Source organism: Pristiophorus japonicus, chromosome 4 (genome assembly GCF_044704955.1).
Source record: "Pristiophorus japonicus isolate sPriJap1 chromosome 4, sPriJap1.hap1, whole genome shotgun sequence".
In the NCBI taxonomy this organism is placed as follows: Eukaryota; Metazoa; Chordata; class Chondrichthyes; family Pristiophoridae; genus Pristiophorus; species Pristiophorus japonicus.
In genome coordinates, this window is record NC_091980.1 from 113,401,294 (window position 1) to 113,428,726 (window position 27,433).

A 27,433-nucleotide genomic window follows, 5' to 3' on the forward strand; every position below is an offset into this window, starting at 1 on the left:
ATCAGTCTGGTGAACCTTCACTGCACTCCCTCAATAGCAAGAATGTCCTTCCTCAGATTAGGAGACCAAAATTGTACACAATATTCAAGGTGTGATCTCACCAAGGCCCTGTACAACTGCAGTAAGACCTCCTATACTCAAATCCTCTCGCAATGAAGGCCAACATGCCATTTGCCTTCTTCACCGTCTGCTGTACCTACATGCCAACTTTCAATGACTGATGTACCATGAAACCCAGATCTCGTTGTACCTCCCCTTTTCCTAATTTGTCACCATTCATATAATATTCTGCCTTCCTGTTTTTGCCACCAAAGTGGATAATCTCACATTTATCTACATTATACTGCATCTGGCATGCATTTGCCCACTCACCTAACCTGTCCAAGTCACCCTGCAGCCTCTTAGCATACTCCTCACAACTCACACTGCCACCCAGCTTAGTGTCATCTGCAAACTTGGAGATATTACACTCAATTCCTTCGTCTGAATCATTAATGTATATTGTAAATAGCTGTGGCCCCAGCACTGAACCTTGCAAGTACCCACTAGTCACTGCCTGCCATTCTGAAAAGGACCCGTTTATTCCTACTCTTTGCTTCCTGTCTATCCATGTCAGTACTTTACCCCCAGTACCAGGTGCTTTAATTTTGCACACTAATTCTTGTGTGGGACCTTGTCAAAAGCCTTTTGAAAGTCCAAATACAGCACATCCACTGGTTCTCCCTTGTCCACTCTACTAGTTACATCTTCAAAAAATTTCAGAAGATTTGTCAAGCATGATTTCCCTTTCATAAATCCATGCTGACTTGGACCGATCCTGTCACCACTTTCCAAATGCGCTGCTATTACATCTTTAATAATTGGTTCGAACATTTTCCCCACCACTGGCGTCAGGCTGACCGGTCTATAATTCCATGTTTTCTCTCTCCCTCCTTTTTTAAAAAGTGAGGTTACATTAGCTACCCTCCAATCCATAGGAACTGATCCAGAGTCTATAGAATGTTGGAAGATGACCACCAATGTGTCCACTATTTCTATGGCCACTTCCTTAAGTACTCTGGGATGCAGACTATCAGGTCCTGGGGATTTATCGGCCTTCAATCCCATCAATTTCCATAACACCTTGGCCTATTCACCTTGTTTGCTGGGTGTGGCTTCCATTGAGCAGCCCCATCACCTGTTATCACCTGATGGGCCCACCTGCTGCTGGTATTGATTGCTTATGCTGCTACTCCTCCTCTTCCTTCAAGTGTTCCCCCATACAGAATAAAGTAACAATAATTTCACCCACAATAAACAGATAAAGTTTACTTGACTCAGCTGTAACTCAGTGGTAGCACTCTTATCCCTGAGTTAGAAGGTTGTGGGTTCAAGTCATACTCCAGCGACTTCAAAATCTAGTCTGATTATCTAATGCAGTGTTGAGGGAGTGCTGCACTGTTGGAGGTGTCGTCTTTTAGATGAGACAATGTCTGCCCTCTTAGGTGGACGTAAAAGATCCCATGGCACTATTTCGAAGAGGAGAAGAGGGGTTCTTCCTGGTGTCCTGGACGACATTTATCCCCTAAGCAACACCTAAAACAAATTATCTGTTCATTTGTCTCCATGCAGTGTGAAAATTGGCTGCTATGTTTGCTACATTACAGAAGTGACTACAGTTTAAAAAGTATTTCAATAATAGCTGTAGAGCATTTAGAGACTACCTGAGATTGTGAAAGGCGATATATGAATGTAAGTTCTTGAGGGTGATAAGGCCAGAAAAGTGTAGAAGAAGTGATTTAGAATCTGAATATTCTCCTGGAAAACCAGACAGCAAAAAAATCTGATCATTCACTAAGCTGCAGCTGAGAGCCCCTTTTTTAACAGCTTCAGTAGCTCTCTCACTGCAATTCCACCAGCTTTTATTGGTGGGTCAGGGGTTAGGTGGAGTTTCCACAATTATGAATTAAATGCCGTTAGGATCAGAGTGTGTCTGTGGTGGACACCTGTCCCGAATGTAAAAACTGCGATGTTAAAATGGCAGCAGGCTGGAACGGTTTGGAAACACAGTGATAATTACTCAATTTTCATCTCCACCAGCCCCATTCCCTCCTGGATGGTGTGGTTAAAATCGGGCCTTTAGTGTATGTGTTCAGTAGGATAAGTAATATCCGTGCCGGTGAATGAATCGATTTAGCATTTTGAGCACTCACTGTTGACATCAAACACTCCCTGCTCAACTACAGCACCGGTAGATGCAGAATAAAGATTTCTCGGCTCTGTCACAGCAATGCATTTCAGCTTCAACCTTATAACAGCAGCTGCTGCCTACCACAATGCATTAGTGATTTTTTTCCATTTCTCACTACAGTCATCCTTACAATCACTCTGAGGAGGATTGACCATTTGTTTTGAATTTGTTGTAAATTGCGGGCAGTTTTTGCTGTGGACCTATATCCACTAGGAATTGGGTTACGACTACCTAAACTCTTAAAATAGGCCCCTTATAGATAGTAGCATTAGGAAACATTGATCTAGGCAGTCTGAAGTAACATTCTAGAAATGAAAGGGAAGTATGATGACTCATTGCATCACTCAGTAACTAGTAACACATCTGACATAAAGTTATCATAAAAATCATTTTAATTACTAAAAATGGGATATACTGCGGTATTCTGGTGTACTGATTTTATTTTTAATGCCTCTGTGAAGATGACTAACAAATATATTTTCTGATTAGCTTTCCCAACCTTGGAATCCTTCATGTCCCTAAAAAGGACGTTATAACAATTATAGAAGAGCAGCTGATTAAGTCATGGACTTCAGATATCCATAATGGGAATGTTTCACTTCCTAATGGAAATAATGAAAATGAAGTGCAACAGAAACAGCTGCGGAGTGAGTTAATATTGTTCATTCAATATTTAAATATGTCAATCTACCATGTTCTGTAAACTTAAATTCATGTTGATTGGTGGGAGCTGGTTTTAGCACCAGTGGTTAAGCTTTGAGCTCCTCATTTCATGATGTAAATACACACCTGCTGTACTTTGCTTATCACTGTGGTTAGTTTTGTCAGCTGTTACTGGCATTCAGTAGATAGTAAAAGAAACCCTTAGAACTTGAGTTCTGAAATCTAGTTTTTAACTCCCTAGCTTCTCCAGCCCCACAACCCTCTGCGATACCTGCGTTCCTCTAATTCTGGCCTCTTGAGCATCCCCGATTTTAATCGCACTACCATTGGTGGCAATGCCTTCAACTGTCTCGGCCTTAAGCTCTATAATTCCCTCCCTAAACCTCTCAGCCTTTCTTTCCTCCTTTAAGATGCTCTTTTAAACCTACCTCTTTGTCCAAGCTTTTGGTCATCTGCCCTTATATCTCCTTATGTGGCTCAGTTTCAAATTTTGTTTTATTATGCTCCTGTGAAGTGCCTTGGAACATTTTACTACTTTAAAGGCACTATATAAATACATTGTTGTTGTTGACTATGTCATGTATATAACCACAATGTAACACCATTGTATTACTGTATACACTCAACCTAGATGCACACCTTGACCACAAGGGGCGAACTTGTGGGAGACACTCCTTACCTGATCACACAGGTATAAAAAGGCAGGTCCCACGCAGGGTCAGTGTCTTTGGAGTCCTATGAATAAAGAGTTAAGGTCACAGAGTGACCTTGTCCCCAGAATATGCCTCGTGTGGTTTCATACTGTCGAGTAAGGACTTTACATTGGCAACGAGAAACAGGAATTCACGACCCACGAGAATGGCCACCGGTAGCACAGAGGAACGGTACTGTGTTGGGGAAGACTGGGACGATTTTGTCGAGAGGCTTCAGCAAAGCTTCGTTGCAAAAGAATGGCCGGGGGTTGCAGCGGCCGGCAAGCGAAGGGCTCATCTTCTGACCAGCTGCGGACCAAAGACTTATGTGCTCATGAAGGACTTACTAGCACCCGAAAAGCTGGAGAATAAAGCCTTTGAAGAACTTAGCAAATTGATCGGGGAGCACCTCAAACCGGCGAGTAGCATACATATGGCCCAACACAGATTCTACACCCACCGACGTGAAGGACAGAGCATACCGGACTTCGTAGCGGACATCTGGCATTTGGCCAGCCTCTGTAAGTTCAGACACCTACAAGGGGAGATGCTAAGGGATTTCTTTATCGAGGGCATCGGTCATGCGGGAATCTTCCGCAAATTAATTGAGACCAAGGATTTGACCTTGGAAGCGGCGGCGTTGATAGCTCAAACTTTCATGGCGGGGAAGGAAGAGACGAAAATGATATACGCGTGCAATTCTGCCTCTAACACGGTGATGGATCAGGGAGTCAACATCATCAATGCGACTCAGAGCCCCGCAGGCAGGCAGGGGCTGTCCGACACTCCCCAGACAGCAATAGACCCCAAAGTAGGACTTCAACAGAGATAATGGCAGGCAGAACGGACATTCACGCCATCACAGTGGACAATGCAGCCCGGGATGGGGCCATTGACACCCGCTAATTGGGTACTTTAGAGCAGTCAAAAGGACAGTCAGCGCGGAATGCCTGGCCATCGTCCCTTTGTTCCCAACAATAGAAACTTTAACTCATGCTGGAGGTGTGGGGGAAAACACTGAGCTCGATCTTGCAGATTTCAACAGTTTGTCTGCAGGAACTGCAATCTCAGTGGCCACTTAGCTCGAATGGGCAGGAAGTCTGCAACCAGACTAATATATGAGGCGGATGGACCAGAAGAGGGTTCTTTGAGGCAGGATAACTTTTGAGGCAAATCGATGGACGCCGAGGTTCAGCGGGTCCATGTGGCGAATATTCACAGTTCATACACCAAAACGCCACCAATGATGATGAGGGTTTTATTAAACGGTATCCCTGTACGCATGAAGCTGGACACTGGGGCCAGCCAGTCACTCATGGGCGTTCAGCAATTTGAGGAGCTATGACCACTTAAAGCCAGTAGACCCAAATTAGCATGTATTGAGACACAATTACGGATTACACTAAAGAAATCATTCCGGTGCTAGGCAGTGCAATGTTGACTGTCACACACAATGTGTTAGTGAATCGGCTGCCGCTCTGGATCGTCCCGGGCAATGGTCCTGCACTGTTGGGGAGGAGCTGGTTAGCCAAGATGAACTGGAAATGGGGGGATGTTCACGCAATGTCATCTGTGGAGCGAAGTTCGTGCTCACAAGTCCTACAACAATTCGATTCACTATTCCAACCTTGCAGCATAAAATGTCACTATGACTAAACGGTCAAAGGTAAGTCTAACTAACGCTGGATGCTGTCCGTAGCCCTGCTGCAGCAAATTATAGCTCCATATATAATAGTGACAGCCCTTTCTGGCACTTAACAAGTAAAGAATTTAATGCTATGTTAACTTTTTTTAATGTTAGAAGAAGACAAAGAGAGAATCCATCAGGAAGCCCAGAAGCAGACTAAATACATGGATCTCAGTGTTGTCCGCCTGATGTTCACTCCATACCTTCCAGGAAGTGACGGCAATTTTACACGTAGACTTAGCTCAGTTATATCGGATCCCATCTATGACAGCAGTGAGTACTTTTGCAATGGATCATATATATATATATTTAAATAAAATTATTACGTTATGCTTTTGTATCATAAATTATTATTCTTGCCTGTGTAGTCATAAAAATGTTCCTTGATCCTTCAGACAATCTTAAGGCAAACTTTTCAGTCTAAACTCATAACATATAGCCATAAGAACTATAAGGGATGTATGGATATTATGGAACAATGAAAATTAAATCTAGATTTTGTATAAAGTAATCATTTATTATTCAATTTTGTTAGCTCCTTAAGTAATGTAAATAAATGTCTGTCAGAATGTGAGAGTTTATATATAGGGGCTAAAATTCCAGAGTTCCTGCTTTGGCTCTGGAAATATGCTGAAACAGGACTCCCAGCTGCCTACAGCAAAGGATGGCAATGCCATACCACATTATGGAAGATTATTTAAATAGTCGCGGTGGGCATTTCGTACCTGTACAGGCACAACAGAGGCACCTTCCCCAACTGTCGGCAGAAAAATTGGAGCTGCTCTGATGGTGGAGACTGATGCCTATAAAGGACCAAAGAGATTAGGGATTTAAAAAAAAATCTTTGGCTCAAAAGGATGTCAGCGATTATCTCATAAAGATAATCAATCCATTCTAGGATTGTTTCCCTTTGCTGGGAAGCATTTTGGGCCCTTGACTAGGCTTAAAACAGAACATACGTCAGATCTCAGCTGGCAATTCTGTGGGTTTAGAAAGAGGCGAAACTCCCAGAAGCTCCATCAGACACACCCATAATTCTTTCTGTTGATGTCGCCCCAACCATTACTTTACACTGAACAAAAACCTGGCCGATCTGGGTCTCACTCCAAATTCTGTCCTCCTCAAGCCTTTAATTTTTGTGTGTAATTTAACCATTTTTTATTTGCATGTTCATTTTTCATATTTGAAAAGAATTTAGTGGGAGGTTTTGCATAGAATGAGCATTAAATATTGTGTTTCCTTTTATAGAAGCACCCAATGCATCAAGTCTGAGAATAGTAAGAATGGCCAAAACAGCTGGGAGTGTGGTGGGTGGGGATGAAGTCTTTCTGCTTTGTGATAAAGTTCAAAAAGGTAAACCATCTCACAATTTAATTAACCTTTTTAATTACTGCTACTTTTCTTTCACAGTTTTCCTTTCAGGATTTATCATTCTGATGATTATTAGGTAGTTTTGTGAAATGTTATTGTTTGACAGGTTATTTCTGAATTTTTAATGTTCTGCATGCAAGTTGAAACAAATCATCATCTTTGTTTTAGTATGCAAAAAGGGAACTTTTAATTATCGAATTTTGGATTATTATATTTCCTTCCTCAGATGATATTCAGGTACGGTTCTACCAAGAAGATGAAAGTGGTCACATTTGGGAAGCATTTGGAAAATTTGGTGCTGCGGATGTTCACAGACAGGTAGATTCTCCAAAATATTTCATACTTCACAGCTCAAAGTATAGCTGACCATACACGGGAAAAAAGATGACATAATTTCAGATTATTATCAAGATGAAATTAAATACAGATTGAACCTCCCTTATCCAGAACTCCCTTATCCAAAACCACCTCTCGTCCGGAACCATTCCCGGCCACCGGATGGCACATGTGCAGAACTCCGACATGAACAAATTGAAGTCCTTCCTCACTGCCAACTCCCGCAATCACTGGCCTGACCCCACGATCCACCCCACACCCCCCCATGATCTCTCTGCCGCACTCTCAGCCCCAAACCAGCCAGCCCCCATATCTCCTTCCTCAGTCCCTGTACCATCCAATTTAACGTGGCCACCCCTCATCCAGAAAGATCCCTAAACAGGCCAGGGTCCTGAGGATTCCGGATAAGGGAGGTTCAACCTGTAATTTCAACTTTGCAGGATAATATCGTGGATAAATACGGCTGCTGTGTGCCTCCTGTTAGCGCCTGCGGGGGTGTGGTAATGGGGTGCTCAGGGGCTACTGACCGGGCATGGCAATTTCACCAACACCCGCAAACGTCCCTAACGGTTTAGCGCTGGCACTAACACTTATCACCTCGGTCCCTAGCGCCCCGTTAATCGTGATGTCATCAAGTGCGCAGCGCCTCAATACCACCCCGGATCAGAAATTCATTCTCTCCCTCTGTCTCAGCGGCTGCCATCAACAATGGGAGGAACATAAGAAAATAAGAAATAGGAGCAGGAGTAAGATGAGGAGGAATATGCATTCGGATGGCCACTGTACGAGTGCTATTTAAAGGCATCAACTTCCGGTTTATTTGTAGTCGGAAAAGAATGCTGCCTTGTCAGGTTGAGATAGGCAAACAGCCGATTTAAGCGATTTGCAGAAGTCTTCTGCCTCATAAATATTATTCAGTATCATTCAGGTGAGATATAAAAGTGCTACATCTCCATACGTTAATTGGGGCTGTACTGGCACTCACCCTCACCCTCCAGCATCAATGTCGGAGGCAGAGAGAAAAATTGCAAAATGTGGCCAGAAGGAGGAGGGCCAACAGGGATCTCAACAGGAGGCCTTACCCTCCCAGAGTATTCAGGGAGAACTTCGCCAACATCAATTTCACTGAGGAACAGTGTCTTAGAAGGCTTTGCTTCACCAAGGATGTGGTCACAGAGCTTTGACACCTCCTGCAACCAGACCTCTTGCCTTAGACCAAGGTGACCACGGCACTCTCTGTGGCAGTCAAGGCCACCGTCGCCCTCAATTTCTACACCAGCTGCAACAGGAGACATATCTAACATATTACAGTGCGCCGTGCATTGCTGCATCCGCGAGGTCACAGATGCTATCTACAGAAGGAGAAGGGACTACATTTCCTTCCCCATCACCAGTGAGAAGCAGCACGAGCGTGCATGTGGCTTTGCCAGAATAGCGGGCTTCCCCGCGGTGCAGGGCACCATTGACAGCACCCACATTGCTTTGCGGCACTGCACAGCAATCCTGAGACTACCACTCACTTAATGTGCAGTTGGTATGCGACCGCAGACAGCAAATCCTCACCACCAATGCCCGCTATCCTGGCAGCAGCCACAATGCCTTCAGCTTTCGCCAGACTGGTGTGCCAGCACTGTTCCAGCCAGGGCATGAAGCTCGCGGCTGGCTGCTGGTTGACGAGGGCTATCCGCTCTACACTTGGTTCACGACTCCCCTTCACAACCTCAACACTCCTGCCCAGCACTCATAATGAGAGCCATGCTGCCACAAGGAACATCATTGAGCAGACCATCAGAACACTCAAGCAACAGTTTCGCTGCCTTGACTGATCGGGAAGAGCCCTCAGTACTCGGCTGAGCGGGTGTCCCTTTTCGTTGTCATCTCCTGCATGCTGCACAACTTGGCCATTATGAGGGTACAGCCATTACCACCAGGTATAACCGCACCATCTCAGGAGGAGAAAGAGGGAGCGGATGAGGAGGAGGAACAGGAGCATGAACAGCAGCAAGGGAAGGAGGCTGCTATTCAATCGGTCTTGTGGAAGAGTGGTCCGTGACCATCTCATCAGACTTTGTTTCCAATGAATTCAAGGCCACATCCCGGTTGCTCAGTATGTCCCCATCATTACATCAATTTCTAATTCCATATCGCAGCGCAAAGCTGAAATGAGACACAGCACCAAATCCACCACATTCCATTAAGAAATTTATCTAAATTCAGTAACCACAAATATGCAACAACAATATTAACTCATCACCCTTGTACAAACCCTTACTTCCCCTCTTTCCAGTGCCTTTTCCTAATCCACTGCTCCTACATAGTGTCTCCCCAGCAGCTGCAGCAAGGCTGGTGGAAGGCTGATGAGTGTCAGTGTCAGAGACTACAGATGGCCTTACAGGATGCCCTCGACCAGCTCTGGGCCTGCAAGGCCCGGCTGTACACTGCAGCAGCAGTGTGGCAGCAGCGTGGGCTGGCTGGATGACAGGCAGCAACAAGTGCAATGGCAAAGTGGCAGTGGTGGGTTCAGAAATTTTATCATCCTGAGCGAGCACAGCAGGTTCCTGCTCCACTGACCCACTGCCACTCCCCTGTGACAGCACCTCAGCATCCCTTTTAATCTGCTGGAGCACAGATTAGTGGCCTGCTACAACACCGTGAGATCTCCAGTGGGTCGTGGTGGACCCAGTGATGATGGCAGCAATCAGAGTTTGCTTGGCATCAAGCTGAGACTGCATGAGAGCAGTCTGAGACTCGATGCCACCAACTATTGACTTCATTACAGCACTAAGGCATTGGGTGGCTTCACCCTGTGCTCCAATGGAAGATGCCACATCGCCCATGGTGCGCGTCATGAGGTCTGTGCAATGTTGGAGGCTGACTCTCCCACGCTCCTTACCATTGCCGACGATAAATACCTTATACTGCTGATAATCTCACTGGAATTTAATAAAAACGACTTGCATTCTCCCATTCTCTCTGATTGACACGAACACTCGAGGCAAACTCTATATTTCAGGCAATAAACTACTAATCAAGTTTATTAAGAAATAAAATGAAGCAGAATGATGAACAAATCCAGAAGATTTCACGAGATTATAATACCTCACATAATCTCCCTGGGTGCATTTCAAAAGAATAAAAGTAGCAGTACTTAAATAACTTGTCATTGATGAATCACTTTTCCTAGAGTAAAATGAATTCATGAGACAAATCTTCCTTTTCAGCACCCGAACATAAGTGCTTGGTGGCGCAGAAGCATTTATCACAAATTTGGACATGAGTGCTTCGCAATTTTCTGGCCATTTATTTTAATACACAAAAAATTGTGGCCAGCTTATGCCTGAATCCTCTGCTTTTCTCCACCTGGGTGGCAGTACACCGAAAAATGGAACTAGTGAACTGAGAAACGCATGCCAGAGTCTACTCAGATCAGGCAACGTCTGGGTATGGAGTTGTCAATCAACAACATGTTTCACACGTACCATAGAGCTACAGTAAATGACTGTACATAGCTGGTAACACAGAAATACCTTTGACTTAGAATCAGTTCTTCCTTGCATCTGAACCTAAATGTATTTTTAATTGTAGTTGAGTTGTCTGACCAACTGTGCAATACACAAAGTTGTAATATGCTACCCCACTCAACATCAAGTTAGATAACAAATTCTGCTTAAAATCAAGTTAGATAACAGGATCGCCTTAAAAGCAAGTTTGGTATGCATATACCAGACATTTCAAATGCAGTACATTTAAAATAATAGAATCATTAAATAGTACAGAACAGGAGACCAATTGGCCCATCGGGACTAGCTGCATTACTCTTTTGAAGAGCAATGTAGCTAGTCCCACTCCCCGGCTCTTTCCCCACATCCCTGTAATTTTTTTATGCTTCAAATATTTATTCAATTTCCTTTTGAAAGCTACTATTGAATCTGTTTCCAACCTATCAGGCAGTGCATTCCAAATCCTTACCACTGGTTCTTTTGCTAATCACCTTAAATGTGTGCCCTATAGTTATCGACCCTTTGGCCATTGGAAACAGTTTGGGGGGAGAAATTTGGTCACGCCTCATTTGGGGCGATAACCCAGGCGGAGCGGTAATTTTCGTGCCTTGAAAAAGTTTGCGCCACCTATCCAGAAATTCATCAGAAATTCAGCTGTTGCACACTACAGCTGGGGGGGCCGTAATGAAAGTTTGGTCGGTAAATTTGGCGGACCCATTGTGCATGTGCCGAACTCCGATTCAGATCCCGGGAAAAGCCGAGTCTTAAAGGCACGATATAGTAATGCACCAATTAAAGTTTTCAAAATCACTTTTCTCAAGCTGGACTCTTATTTCTGTCTGCCACTGCAAACTCGGAGGCTCACGCACCGTGCTGTGTTTAAACGTTGCACTGACTGTGACCTCCAAGGGAATCGCTTCCTCATCCCTTTAAGTAGCCAGCAGTTACTGACTCTGCAAACCTACACCGACTATTTTTCCAGACGTTGTTCTTGGCAGCTGCTAAATGAGGCGGCTGTACCGAACTTACCAAATAGGGCGCAAGGATGGGCGTTACACCAGGACTGACATCAGGATCATGCTGATCGTCAGCAGCCAGGCACTACTGGTTTGCGCTCCCAGTGAGCCTCTAATGAATTTTTGGTCAGGGCGCTAAAATCTACGCTCCCGTTCGGTAACCTCTGACGCTCCCATTAACGCCACCTCTCACCACTATCTGAGGTGTTAGACAACCAAAAATCTCTTTATTTACTCTGTCTAAACTGTTCATGATTTTTAATACCTCTATCATGTCTCCTTTCTCTAAGGAGAATAACCCCAGTTTCTCCAGTCTATCCATGTAACTGTAATCCCTCATCCCTGGAGCCATTCAAAAAATAGGTTTTCTTCAGTAATAGTAGTCCAAGATGATCTTTATCCTTTCTCATGTACCTATACTATTAATTATAATACCCATTGTTACACAATAAACCCTAGAAATTTTAATTAATACTAGACCAATGCATTGATAATGATGCCTGTAGATTTCTCAATGATGTCTTGAACTATAACATTTGCTCAATTTTTAGGAATGTGCTATGGTTCAGAAATTCTTTCACTTAAAACCTCGTGGCTTAAGAACAAATATTGCATCTATTAATAATGGCAGTACAGCAAATTTATCTTACAAACAAATTGGATTCAGAGTGTCTTTTTTAATGTAGTATGCTCTACTTGCTCTTGGTAGCTGTTATGTATGAAGAAAGAGTCAGACTGAATACTGTGAAAGTAAATACTGTCAAAGTAAATTGTGACCGTAGTCTTTTATTGCAAGTCTCCAGAGTGCCTCTCCAACCTGTGAGGCCTCCTTAAATACCTGTGCTCCCAAGGGATTATGGGATCCCTTGGGACTACAGTGGATGAGCCCTCTGGTGGCTGTACAGAGTATATACAAGTTTACATGTATAACAGTAGCAATTCCATTCACAGGCATGTGTGCTTATATTTAGATTGTTCCAAGAAAATACAGTAAATTATAAAATTCTGTGTTTTTCAGTTTGCGATAGTTTTCAAGACGCCAAAATATTTTAACTTTCGCATCACAAAACCTGTCTCAGTGTTTGTCCAGTTACGTAGACGTTCTGATGGTGAAACCAGTGAACCTAAACCATTTATATATTACCCACATACACAGGGTAAGTGTACTTAGGCTAGAGTCAATATCATTCTGCTTTGCTGTTGTTAGTTGCAGTTTTAGAATAACGGACAAAAATTGCATATAGTATTGATATTTTATGTAAGCTCATTCACTTCTGGATTGCTGTGTGTGAATAATTTATAAAGTTTGATTTCTGTGCAGTTTTCATGTAAGACTGTTGACTTTCTACTCTTTATGAGCTGCTCTATTAACCCTCCTTTGGATATTTTAGGTCATGGACTTCTCTATGGCTTTCATTAATGCTCCATAATCAGTCATCAGAAGCTGCACATAGCTGCATTTCTCTCACAACAAGATGGAGCATCTCACCAGAGAGAGATGCTGTAACTAATGATTTAGCCTTTAACTGACCAAACTTGTTTGGATCAGTGGAATGGGTTGGAGTGCCAGACAAACATGGAATTGGAACCTGATTCTGTGGTTGGGAGAGTCTACCTTATCTGGCCACTTTCCAGTTATATGATTGTCTGACAGAATATGAGTTTGCTGCAGGCTAAGGATCTACTCGTTGTCTTCTCTCAGCAAACCATTTGACAACCACCAATAACTTGGTGGTCAGCAACTTCACTTTCAAAAAAAAGGATGAAGCTTTCATTGGCATATTAAGCAGAAGGTCCAGTAGACAACACAAAGTTGTACCTCTTAAATCATTACCAATACAAAGAGACTTCTTCGATCAAAAGTTCAGATGATTAAATGCAATTTTTATTTTCAGAAGAGAGTGAATATTTACACTCATTTCTGTATTGCATTCAGGAAGAGGTAGGAAGGGTTTTTAGTGTCAGATATCGGTAGAAACATCAAATTAGTAAATGGGGTACAAAAGCAGAATACTGCAGATGTTGGAATCTGAAATAAAAACAGAAAATGCTGGAAATCTCATCGGGTGAGGCAGCATCTGTGGAGAGAAACAGTGTTAATGTTTCAGGTGGATGACCCTTCATCAGAACTGGCAAAAGTTCAAAATGTAACAGATTCTTAAGGAAGTGCAAGGGGCACTGAAAGGGGGAGGGGCGAAAGAACAAAAGGGCAGGTCTGTGATAGGGTGGAAGGCAGGAGAGATTTGAGAGACAAAAGGGATGATGGGCCAAATGAAGATGGTAATGGCACAAGTTAGGAAACAAAATATGAGTCTAGATAGGGTGTGAATGGTAAATAATTACCAGCTGCCATGGGAAACAGCAAAAAAAAATTAAAAGAGGCGGAGGGGTTTACAAAAAAAGGGAGGAAAGGGAACAAAATATGGGAAGAGGTTATAGTCTGAAATTGTTGAATGCCTAAACAAAAGATGGGGTGCTGTTCCTCGAGCATGCGTTGAGGTTCATTGGAACAAGGTAGGAGACCGAGGATGGAGAGTCAGAGTGGGAGTGGAGTGGAGAATTAAAGTGACAGGCAACCGAAAGCTCAGGGTCAAGCTTACGGACTGAACGGAGGTGTTCAGCAAAGCAGTCATCCAATCTGTGTTTGGTCTCCCCAATGTAGAGGAGACCACATCGTGAGCAGCGAATACAATATACTAAATTGAAAGAAGTATAAATAAATCGCTGTTCCAGTCTGGAAGGAGTATTTGGGGCCCTGGACAGTAGGAAGGGAGGAGGTAAAAAGGCAGGTGTTGCATCTCCTGCACTTGCACGGGAAGGTGCTGTGGAAGGGGAGGGGTTGCTAGGGGTGACTGCAGAATGGACCAGGGTGTTGTGGAGGGAGTGGTCCCTTCAGAATGCTGAGAGAGGAGGGGAGGGGAAGATGTGATTGGTGGTGGGATCATGCTGGTGGTGACGAAAATGGTGGAGGATGATCTGTTGAATGTGGAGGCTGGTGGGGTGAAAGGTGAGGACAAGGGGAACCCTGTCGTGGTTCTGAGGGAGGGGAAGGGGTGAGAGCAGAAGTGCGGGAACTAGAACGGACAAGGCCAAGGGCCATGTTAACCATGGCAGAGGGGAATCCTCGGTTAAGGAGAAAGGAAGACATATCAGAGGCATTAGTGTGGAAGGTGGCGTCATCAGAACAGATACGACGGAGATGGAGAAACTAGGAGAATGGAATGGAATCCTTGCAGGATGCAGGTTGAGAGGAAGTGTAATCCAGATAACTGTGGGAGTTTGTGGGCTTATAGTGAATGTTTGTCAATAGTCTATCCACAGAAATGGAGGCAGAGAAGTCGAGGAAGGGAAGGGCAGAGTTATAGATGGACCAAATTGGTTGCAAAGTGAATTACATTTTCTAGTTCAGGACGAGAGCAGGAAACAGCAGTGATACAGTCATCAATGTACCGGAAAAAGAGGTGAGAGAGGAGACCCGAGTCAAACAAAGAATGTTCCACATATCCCACGAAAAGGCAGGCATAGCTATGATCCATGCGGGTTCCCATTGCAACACCTTTAATTTGGAGGAAGTGAGTGGAGTCAAAGGAGAAGTTGTTCAATGTGAGAACATGATTAGCCAGACGGAGAAGGGTGGTGGTGGATGGGGACTGGTTGGGCCTCTGCCCGAGGAAGAAGTGGAGCGCACACAGGCTGTCCTGGTGGGGGATGGAAGTGTGGAGGGATTGGAATTCCATTGTGAAAAGGAGAAGGTTAGGGCCAGGAAACTAGAAACTATTAAAATGGCGGAGGGCATTGGAGGAGTCGTGGATGACGGTGGGAAGAGACTGGACAAGGGGAGAAAAAATAGAGTCGAGGTAGAAAGAAATAAGTTCTGAGGAACAACAACAGGCTTAAACAATGGATCTACTGGGGCAGTCCTGTTTGTGGATCTTGGGTAGGAGGTAGAAGCGGGCTGTGTGGGATTGGGGAACTATGAGGTTGATGGCTGTGGAGGGAGGATCTCCAGAGAAGATGAGGTCAGTTACGGTCTGGGAAAGGATGGCTTGATGTTTGGTAGTGGGGTCATGGTCCAGGGGGAGGTAGGAGGAGATGTCAGAGAGTTGGCGATCAGCCTCTGCATGGTTTGGTTGTTAGTTCGCCATCCTTGTCAGCAGGTTTAATGACAACGTTGGGGTTGGATCTGAGAGAATGGAGTGCTGCAAGTTCAGAGAGAGGTGGGTTGGAGCGAGTGAGGGAGCAGAGAAATTGAGATGACCAATGTCCCGTCCTTTTTATTTTTATTTTTTTCTCTGTTTCCCATAGCAGCTGGTAATTAGTCCGTCATTCACATCCTATCTGGACTCATCTTTTGTTTCCTAACATGTGCCATTACCATCTCAATTTGGCCCATCATCCCTTTTATGTCTTAAATCTCTCTTGTCTTCCACTCTATCATAGACCTTGCCTTTTGTTCTTTCCTCCCCTCCTCCTTTCAATGTCCCTTGCACTTCCTTAAGAATCTGTTACATTTTGAACTTTTGCCAGTTCTGACGAAGGATCATAGACCTGAAACATTAACTCTGTTTCTCTCTACAGATGCTGCCTAACCCGCTGAGATTGCCAGCATTTTCTGTTTTTTATTATAGTAAATGGGGTAATTTGATGACTGAAAGATAACTAGTAAGTAATGTTTGGAAATGCGAAAACAATGGATTGATGAATTTATTAAATAATTTAGCCTGCTATACCAATTCCAGTTGTTAAAAATATTCCATTCTAGCCCTTGCAATATCTATCACACACCTAAAGAGTATTTTTAACCTTTATCGGCAGGCATAAAAAGGCAAAAAGCGAATCAGATGTCCAATTTTCTCTTCAATGAAAAAGAAAATCAGGCCGAGTATGAAATGGGCAGTCAATTGCTATCAGCCAATATTTGCCTGGAGATAAAAGTTTAAAGTACCGCTGCTAATGAGATTTTGATAAATTCCTGATTTGCCTTAAATTTTTCCATTGATTTCTTTATTCCTTTACTTATCCAGACAAAGAACAAATTCACAAGAAATGGCAAAAAGTTTTCCCGAATTGCCCAGATAATTTTGAGGACACAGCAGAAGGTCATGGGGGAGTATATAGTGATGCTCTTGGAGGGGGTAAGTAAATAGACAATAACTGTGAAAGAACAATTCAACGATGGTACACCCTAGTACTTTGAGAGCATGGCTTGTTGAATCCAGCATATACAATCAAACACCAATTTGTGGGGAGCTAAATTGAGCAAGCTGCAATTTTAGAAAATTTGTGGAGGCCTTGCACAAAGCACGCAAGATTCTCAGCAGAGCACCAGACTTTCGGCAACTTTAAAGCAACTGATCCCAACTGAAATCAATTATCTTTTGAATGTCTTCACTCTTTCAGTGCTGCTCATCCATATAAAATAGATGCTTCTGGGAGTTTCTGCTCTCCCCTTTTGGAGGTTGGTTCTTAAATGTGTTATTGACAGTTTATTGTAGCAATTAAAGTTCTCAGTCTTTCTTTACATATACAACGTGATACAGTACTGCTATTGGGTGCTCCCTGCTAGGAGCAGCACTCACAGAAATTGCAGTTTGAAAATTGCAGCCCGTAGCCCATAGTTTTCCCTCCTTTCATTTTAATGGATGAAAGAAGTATATGTCTATGATTTCTCAATCTGTGCTTCCTCTGAGGGCCACTCCTTGCTGAGTGTGCCCAATCATGAAATTAACTCAAGTTGTAGCTTCACTGCCTTTAGTGTATTAAATGCTGTTGATGTTTGCAGCAATATTTTTGCATTGCAAGAATCCTTTTGCAGTTACTTTATCACACAATAATGTTGCTTCATAGGTGGCCATCAGAGACACTAATGACAGCCCCATGGCATATATGAATAGGAAAGACTATGGCCCCAAGTTTCCACACGTGGCGAAAAAGGCGCCCCTCAGAGCTGGGCGCCTGTTTCTCGCACCGAAAACGGCGCCTAAAAAAACCCTCCGTATTCTCCACCTCCCTGCAGGTCCTCTGGCCCTCAGCGCAGCGCAGCACGAGCTGTGGGGGGGAGGGCGGAGCCAGGTCCCTGCGCTGAATACAGTGCCGGGACCTCTGCACAGTGGGCACGCAAGTGCAGTAGCAGTAGCTCCAGGCGCCCGAAACTGTGTGGGAGGGGCCCGAAGCACGCAGCCCCTAGCCCTGGCCGAATGGCCTCACTGGGGCTGCATGAATAAGGCTCCTCCCACGGCCAGCTCCTGCTTCCTCCCGACCCGACTTGACTTCAATTCCCGCTTCCGGACCGGACCCGACACCCGCTCCCCCCACCGCCCCCCCCGTCCCGGACCGGACCCGACACCCGCTCCTCCCCACCCCCCCGCCGGGCCGGACCCGCTCGCCCCCGCCCCCCAGACCGGACCCGACCCGACACCTGCTCCTCCCACCCCCCCCGGACCGGACCCGACACCCGCTCCCTCCTCCTCCTCCTCCCCCCGCCTCCGGACTGGATCCGACCTGACCTCCCTCTCCCTCCCTCCCCCTCCCCCCTCCCCCCCCCGACCCGAACCGACCCGAACCGACCCGACCTCCCTCCCACCACCCCCCCGACCCGACCCAACGCCACCTACCTGTAAATCTGGTGCTGGGGACGGGCCCTGCCCGAAGTCTCGGGCCCGGCCCGTTCAGCCTCCCTCCCCCTTCTCCTTCCCCCCTACCCCCCCCCAAGCTCCCGGTGCTGCAGTCGGTAAGTAGAAAATGTTTTATTTATTGATTTTTTAAAAAAAATTATTTCTTATTAATTTTTTTTGATTGATTTATTGGTTGATTTATTGATGTATTTATCATTTATTATTGATGATGGCTCTTTATTTGTAAAACTGAAGTGTTTAATGTTTGTAAACTTCCCTTTAAACACCCCCCCCCCCGCCCCACCATTCCCTACGCCTGATTTGTAACCTGCGCCTGATTTTTTAAAGTGTAGACAAGGTTTTTTCAAGCGTACAAAAATCTTCACTTGCTCCATTCTAAGTTAGTTTGGAGTACGTTTTCACTGTGGAAACTTTTAAATCAGGCGTCAGTAGCCGGACACGCCCCCTTTTGAAAAAAAAATTCTGTTCCAAAGTGAAACTGTTCTACCTGACTAGAACTGCAGAAAACTAAATGTGGAGAATTCCGATTTCTAAGATACTCCGTTCTACACCAGTTGCTCCTAAAAAATCAGGAGCAAATCATGTGGAAACTTGGGGCCTTTAATTCTACAATGAGCAAATGGTGTCACCCAAAGGAACAGAATCATGCAAGTGAATGTATGATCCCCTTAATTTTGTGCCAATTCACCATGCCATTGTTATTTGAAGGATTAGGCAAACTGTATAGATTGTTACTAAGGGAGCAAGAATACCACAGCAACCCTGGCTAATGACTCCACGGAATTCCATCTGAATTCTGGTGGAATATACGATTGCCATGCTGAAACAGAGATTCCATTGTTTGGCCACGTTGAGGGTGGGGGTTTGCTGTTCAATAGCCTTGGCAAGGTGTTCTGCTGTAGATTGCACAATTTTTAGATGACCAGGCACGTGTGTGGGAACAGACCTTTGACTTGGAGGGGTGAAGCCTGTCACCAATGTTCTCTCAAGCCCCAAATATTTCTTCTCTTGTCCAGATAGCACTGATTGCACGCCCCAAATGAGTCAGAATTTATAGGTTTGTATGTTGGCATTCCGATAAATATTAATGCTATCACCCAACCTTTGGATCATGATTAAGAATTTGTCAGGGTTAACGGAATTAGTTAAAATATAATAAAATATGCCATGAATGTGGGTGCTTCGCAATTATTTTAATGATGTGATTGCATTATATACTTCCTTGTACATGAAAATGGATAGAATTGCAGGTTGTTGTTTAGTTTATATCAAATCCCCAACAAATAAGTTGAAACTAAAAAAATCTGAAAATCAAATTGCATGCAAAAGTGTGCAGAAAAACATATATGTTGAAAATCAATTATATCTCAACTATTAAGAAAATTTAGAGGAGCATTTCATGAGCAGCGTTTATAATTTGTATAAAAACAGTGCTAGCTATGTTTGAAAAACAGTTAAAGGATTAATTTTCAAGATGGGACAGAGACTATTATGCTCATATGCTGATGGAGCTAAAATCTTCTCAATACTGATTGTCTCATACAGGAAATGAGAATGTGAGCAGTGATACGAATTGAGAAGGACCTGATTTAATAGCCCGAATATAATAGTGCATCACTTTCACTTAGAATTTTGAAGTTGGGGAAACTTTTTCAACCTTGAATTCTGCTGGAAGTCTCTGGTGTAAGCCTTGGGGAAACAACAAAAATGGCTCAGCACGGCCACTGGTTTAGGGCTTCCTCTAATCTGCCACTGAAATTACAGCGGGAGACTGGGACATTCCTTTATAATTTCCGAGCTGTTATTACGTTGGTAATAAAAGTCAGGTTTTTTTTCACCCATGATTTGTTCCTATGTGAGAGTAATGTGTAGTTTCTATGGAAATATAGAGGGGGAGAGACAATGTGCTAGAATGTAGTACACAGGACTTAATGCTGACCAAAAAGGGAACAGGAATTCAGAGCGAATCCTGCCTGGATGAGCTCAAATACTCTTGAATATATTAAGTTTTATTCTTAGCTCTTGTGAAGAGCAGGCTGATAAAACCATTACTTTAGATTTTGTTTATTCTTATCAAAATTCTTTAAAGCACATTGGTAAGTGAAAAAGATTGTCCACCATGATTCAAAATATAATGCTTGTACAAAGTATGACACGCATATTCGTAACTTCAGTAATGCTCTAACCTACTTTCAGAAATGACAGTTTTAAAAAGACCTGATTTCTTCAATTCACCCTCATATGCACACAAAGATGACAATACTGCAGGTGAGTCTTTTATTTTTACCTGCCCAATCACATGAATTGAACATGAATAGAAATACCTTTCAACTTCCATTAATATAAATGCTAGTCATTCTTGAAATATTTCCATATTTGTTATATTTTATGACCCCTGCCATAGCACTGAAACGACTCTTTTCAAAATCACAAATGACATTCTGTGACTGTGACAAAGGTAAACCATTTTTCCTTGTCCTTCTCAGCCTGTCTGCAGCCTTGAGACAGTTGACAACATCATCCTCCTCCAATGCCTCTCCACCGTCATCCAGCTGGGTGGGACTGCACGCGCCTGGTCCATTCTTATCTATCTAATCATAGCCAGAGAATCAGCTGCAACAGCTTCTCTTCCTGCTCCCGCATTGTTAGCTTTAGTGTCCCCCAAGGACCTATCCTTGACCCCCTCCTACTTCTTATCTACATGTTGCCCCTTGGCGACATCATCCAAAAACACGTCAGTTTCCACATGTACGCTGACGACACCCACTTCTACCTCACTACTACTTCTCCCAACCCCTCCATTGTCTCCAAATTGTCAGAATGCTCATCTGACATCCAGTACTGGATGAGCAGAAATTTCCTCCAATTAAATATTGGGAAGACTGAAGCCATTGACTTCGAGAGCCCCATCATAAACTCCATTCTCCAGACACCAACTCCATCCCTCTCCCTAGTGTCATATTTGACCCCACAATGAGCTTCTGACCACATAGCCATCCATCACCAAGACGGCCTATGTGCACCTCCAGAACATTACCCGTCTCCACCCCTGGCTCAGCTCATCTGCTGCTGAAACTCTCATCCCTGCTTTTGTTACCTCTAGACTTGACTACTCCAAACCACTCCTGGTTGGCCTCCCAAGTTCTACCCTCCGTAAAGTTGAGGTCATCCAAACCTCTACTGCCTGTGTCCTCACTTGCACCAAGTCTTGTTCACCCATCACACCTGTGACCACTGACCTACATTGGCTCCCAGTTAAGTAATGACTCGGTTTAAAAATTCTCATCCTTGTTTTCAAATCCCACCAAATGGCCTTGCCCCTCCCTATCGCTGCAACCTCCCCCATCCCAAAAACCCTCCGAGATCTTTGCATTCTTCTCTACGTCTCCCCCTCTCGACCTCTCTTTCCTCCTTTAAGGTGCTCCTTAAAACCTATCTCTTTGACCAAGCTTTTGGTGATCTGTCCTAATTTCTCCTTATGTGGCTCGGTGTCAAATTTTGTTTTATAAGGCTCCTGTGAAACACCTTGGGACTTTTTACTTAATTAAAGGTGCTATATAAATACAAGTTGTTGTTGTTGTAGTGTATTGTTACTTATGATTATCTAATGCTCATGTAAAACTATGACTATGCAACTTCGTCGATGGATTAGTGGGTATGTGCTGATGTGGTACAGAACTATAAACACCAGAAGATCCTAGGTAAGATCATTGATCTGCACTCAGTTAGCTGATCTCAGGTGCAGCAGCTATTGTGCACAACAATTTGTCTTATCATCATTGGACTATGGAAGAGAAAATCAGCAAAATTCCCAATCCTCTGAGCTCTGTTGGAAAATGTGTGTATATATGTTGGATGAGTACATGATTAAGCTCTCTGTGTGTGAATAGCCTAATAATACTCACCTCTGGTATTTCAGTGGCTTTTTATGAAATGTCACATAATTACTTTGATGTTTGAGGTGCTTCAGGGTTTAACAGCACAAGATAGCTTTAACTAACATCTTTAAACAGCACTATTTTACTATGATATTTAAAAAAAGAAGATATTAAAATGCATAAATCAATTAGCATATAAAGGAAGTTTGATTATTATTTCAGGTGGGAACCTTCATCAGACGGCTGACAGTGCATTTTCTATTTTCATTTTTGATCTTCAGCATTCACAGTTTTACTGTTTTATTTCTACCATCTGATTGTGAACCTTCTCTAAAAGTAATAGCAGTCAGTTCACAACATTGCTCAAGAAATGATCACATATTGTGAATAAATCAAGAAGATCACATTGTGAATAGATCAAAATTAATATATTATCTTTCAACACATGAAAAATCTGAGCTATTCATTTAGATTATAATCATTTGTTTCTGAATTTTAACATCCTTTTTGAACCCTTTCAAAAAATCCTTTATTTTTCTCAAAATAAGCATTTCAGTCATGACAGGTTACTTTATCATTGCAGATATGAATTGAGCGAGCTTATATTTGTATGTTTTATCTGCAGGTTTACAGTTTCCTGTGGATAATGATATACTGGCCTATTTTCCTACAGCTGAGCTGTCAGGTTATGGAGAAATAAAAAAGCCATTGGCTATTTACAATCACATGGTAACAACCCAGGATACCAGGAATAATGTGTAAGTACGATGTCAGGCTGAAAAGCTTTCATAGTAGTTCTGGGTCAAGCACAGTGAAAGGATCTATGAAATATGTAGTAACAGTACATGTTTCATAATTTATTAATAGATATTCCATGGTTGTATAACAGGATAATATGAATCTATATGTACATAAAATAAAGCCTTGTGAAATTAAGTAATTAAGAACCAGGAATGCCATTATAGGAGTTATTTAATGGGCTAGACTTTCGGCACATCGCCCATTTAGCGCTCACATAAGTGCTGAGATTCAGGCTATCTCCCATATTTGATGAAAGATGGAAATTAACGCCCTATTATTGCCCAATTATCGCCAAGCGCTACTTTCGGTATTTCGCTCATAATTCGCCCAAATGATTGCTCGTCCAAAAAGATGCTCAAGTAAAGCTGCAATCACCTGACCTTAACTCAGCAATATGGATGCCATTTTGTAACTCGGAAGATCTTTAATAAAAGGCTGCTTGAAGTGGTTGGGAGGAGAAGTAATTCGTGAGTGATTTTAAGGGCGTTTTTGAATCTTGCCAATCATCTAATTACTGTGGTTAATTTTGAGTTTATATTGTATTGGTTGAGGACAATTTAAGATGACAGATTAGGGCATTTATAGTGATTTATAATGATGGGGTCTCTAATTTCTCAATCAGTATTGATGACTACTCACATGCTGCAGAATAGAGATGGGAGAAGGTTCATTGAAGAGCATTATGTGCCCAATCAAAGAGGTGGCAGACTGCTGAGGAGGAGGAGACATTACACCCAACGCATTTACAGGGATAAGCGATCATACCTGGACTTGTCCGATAACACATGCGTTAGAAGGCTGTGATTCCAAAAGGAGGTCATCAGTGAGATATGCCAGCTAATTAAGGGAGATCTGCAGCCAACCAGCACCATCAGGACCGCACTGCCTGTTGAGGTTAAGGTTACTGCGGCACTTTCCTTCTATGCATCGAGCTCCTTTCAGACCTCAGCTGGCGACATTTATGGTATCTCTCAGCACGCCACACATTGCTGCATTCGACAGGTGACTGAAGCCCTTTACGCATGCAGGATGAACTTTATAAACTTCTCTATGACCAGGGAGGCATGGAGTGAGAGGGCTTTGGGGTTCTAGAGAATAGCAAACTTCCCCAATATGCAGGGAGCAATAGACTGTATGCACATCGCCCTGCGAGCACCTTTACAGAATGCAGAGGTGTTTCAGAACCAAAAGGGAGTCCACTCCCTGAATGTACAGCTTGTTGTCGACCACAAGCAAATAATCATGGAAGTAAATGTAAATTTTCCAGGGAGCATCCATGAAGCGCATATCTTGGCGTGAGAGTACTATCTCTGACCTGTTTAAGAGTCAACCACAAGGTCACGATTGGATGCTGAGAGATAAAGGATATGGCCTTGCCAGCTGGCTCATGACCCCCTGCGTAAGTCTCAGACAGAAGCCGAGAACTGCTACCATGAAAGCCATACAGCCACACGCAATATCATCGAAAAGACAATTGGAGTTCTGAAACTGCACTTCAGATGCCTGGACCACTCAGGAAGTAACCTACAATACCACCCTGAGCAGGTCGCTGAGTTCATTGTGGTGTGCTGTGTGCTGCATGTTGCATAACCTCACTACCAGGAGAGGACAACAATTGCCAGATGGGAATGCCAGTCGACCTCAGGAGAGAGGGGAGGAGGATGAGGCAGATGACAAGGACCTTGGGGAGGACAATCAGCCTGGCGATGAACCCATGCTCCCACGCCCTCCCACATCACTGGTAGTTGCACAGCTGCAAAACTGTTGCGTCAGCAGTTCATAAATGAACGCTTTGCGTGAAGTTACGTTGGTGACAGTTACAGTTGCGTTATGTTTCATCCTTGCCTGGCCTGGCCATTTTTGCAACCCTTGTGTTGCTGTTTTACCTTATGTTATTGAAGACACTTCACAACAATTGTAAAGTTCAATAAAAAAATTTAATAATTTAACAAATGATGTAAAATATTTTTTAACAAACAATAACACCCATCTCCCCCCCACCCCATACAGTTAACAACATTTTTAAAATAGTACTATAACAATAACATACATTGATTAGGGTCCATCCCATCCCTACCTGTGGCCACGCTTCCCTTCTCTAACTTTAATCCCCCTCGTCGTAACCCCCACTTTTTCACTTAATCCCCTAGTAACAGGACCAAGACGTCTTGCAGCAGAGCACCTCGAGGGCTGCTGCTGTGGGGTGGGTGGGGTGGGGGGCGTGGCAGTGACGTTGGCAGAATGACTTCAGTGGATCGAGGAGAAGACGTTTGCAAAGAAACGTCTTCCGAGTCAGAAGGAAGTTCTTCCTCCTGCCTCGCAACTGTCGTGCTGATTGGTAGTACGGCACCTTGGGGTGCAGTGCCGTATCCTGAAATGATGGCATGGCATCGACAGAGTCGGTCATTTGCCGCATTGCCGCAACCATCTGCCCCATGTCCTCCGAGATAGTGTGGCAATGTTGCCGATCAACCCACCAATCGCCTGGAGGAGCTCTCGACCTTATGTCAACGCTTGCCCTTGACAGTGACACCATGTCCTCGTTGACATCTGCCCATCGCAGTGCGTGCCTACCTCACCGACCCAACTTCCGTGGGGTCAGCGTAGGCATTGGATGACTCAAGAGTGCCCTGCTGCAAGCTGCTTGGCCCCACTACTTCATCCGTTGAGTATGACATGGCCGCAGGTACTACAGATGACCCTTGAGGCTCATCATCCTCCTCAGTCATATCTTGTTCTTCCCCCATGGTCAGCACGACCTGCAGTAATTGGGGTGATGCTCCAGTGGCCTCCCGTTGCGCCTGGGGAGCCTGGAGAGTTGGAAAAGATAATTGAGGATGTAGTAGAAGAGAAGCGGAGACATGAGAATGCCTGCGCTGCGCAGGCATATGTACGAGGAGCAACACTACTGCAATAAATGTGAATGAGAGACATATAATTGACATGAGAGTACAGAAACTGCATGCATAACATTACATCATTCATATATTATCATCAAATGGCATTAAATTACTTTAAATGATCACTGGTTTGTACATTACTCATGTGGCGCAACAACAGGATCTGCACCACCACGGGTGGCAGAACGATTATGGGTGCCCACTGAGGCTGCAGCACGCTCCTCGAGCTCGGTCAAAGTGTACAGCTCAGCAGGCCCTCCTACGGTCCTTCTCCACTCCACCTGATTCTTAGATACCTTCCTCTGCAAACATGACAAGAGCATAGCATAAGCTAATTGCCTAGGTACTATTACGGAAAAACAACAGATATTGTAATCCACGATTAGTCACTCCCACATGCTAGTCACCGTTAATGTTAACGTTATATGCTAATACGGTTTGTATCCAATGGATACATGGTCATAACATCTATGTTCAGAGAAAATATTTAATAGGATCAGATTTAGGAACTAATGCTTGACGCCAACCCTCTTGCGCACAATCTCCAGGAAATGCCCCATCCATGGACCGTGCCATTCGGTGCCTGAGGGGAGGGAGGTGGTTTATTGGAATCGATGGAGGTCTCCGATGGGGGGGAATCAGGACTGCTATTGAGCTGGTGAGCTCGGCAATGACAGGACCATGAGGGGAGGGGGCACCGTGTCCCTGGGCTGTGCTTGGAGACCTTCATGTGGCTGGAGCTAATGTCCCAAAGTGTCCCAGGGCATACAGTGAGCCAGGGCAGCTCTCCCCCAGTCCAGGCTGGGTCACTGTATGATTGACAGCAGTCGGAGAGACTTACACAGACTGGGCAAAGCTTACCGGACCCCTCAGAACTCAGTCGTGACCCCATCCACCAACATAATCAAAAAGGAGGTGGTGCCCAATTTGCTCACAGCACTCAAGCAGCGATATAATTTAATAATTCTCTTTCTAAACTAAAGTGGTAGAAATGCCGAATGTTTGCGGTCTATCTGTTTCCAGTCATTCCTTTGGCCCCAATTTTCGATCAAAGCGTTTAAATAATAATTAATACCGTCGATTAAGAACATAAGAACTTAAGAAATAGGAAAAGGAGTAGGCCTTACGGCCCCTCAAGCCTGCTCCACCATTCAATAAGATCATGGCTGATCTGATCATAGTCTCAGCTCCATTTCCCAGCCCGCTCCCCATAACCCCTTATCCCCTAATCATTTAAGAAACTATCTATTTCTGTCTTAAATTTATTCAATGTCCCAGCTTCCACAGCTCTCTGAGGCAGCCAATTCCACAGATTTACAACCCTTTGAGAGAAGAAATTCCTCCTCATCTCTGTTTTAAATAGGCGGCCCCTTATTCTAAGGTCATGTCCTCTAGTTCTAGTCTCCCCTATCAGTGGAAACATCCTCTCTGCATCCACCTTGTCAAGCCCCCTCATAATCTTATGTTTCGACAAGATCACCTCTCATTCTTCTGAATTCCAATGAGTACAGGCCTTTAATGTCTGTAAGCTTGTAACGTTTGTAGCTCTACACTGTGGATGTGGACATATCGTGTACTGCAACTGCATAGTTAATAATAAACAGAACCAGGCCGATTCCGGAGGTTTCCGAGAGAGAGCTGCCTGCCATGTTATGAGCCGTGTGTGCTGTGCTCTGTGAATATATCACATTTGGCGGCGAGATGGGATTTTTCGGATGATTTAA

The 27,433-nt window shown here is 43.9% G+C and overlaps 1 protein-coding gene across 1 annotated transcript in view; it reads left to right on the forward strand.

Moving 5' to 3' along the window:
- Positions 1–24,592, forward strand: part of LOC139262479 (nuclear factor NF-kappa-B p105 subunit-like) — a 62,873-nt gene extending 38,281 nt beyond the window's left edge. Inside the window, exons 6-14 of the mRNA XM_070877662.1 lie at positions 2,720–2,877; positions 5,387–5,545; positions 6,521–6,625; positions 6,870–6,961; positions 12,514–12,652; positions 16,520–16,594; positions 20,327–20,398; positions 22,634–22,766; positions 24,412–24,592. Coding sequence (XP_070733763.1) covers positions 2,720–2,877; positions 5,387–5,545; positions 6,521–6,625; positions 6,870–6,961; positions 12,514–12,652; positions 16,520–16,594; positions 20,327–20,398; positions 22,634–22,766; positions 24,412–24,592 — 1,114 coding nt within the window. The remainder of the gene's footprint in view (positions 1–2,719; positions 2,878–5,386; positions 5,546–6,520; positions 6,626–6,869; positions 6,962–12,513; positions 12,653–16,519; positions 16,595–20,326; positions 20,399–22,633; positions 22,767–24,411) is intronic.
- Positions 24,593–27,433: the final 2,841 nt, after the last annotated feature.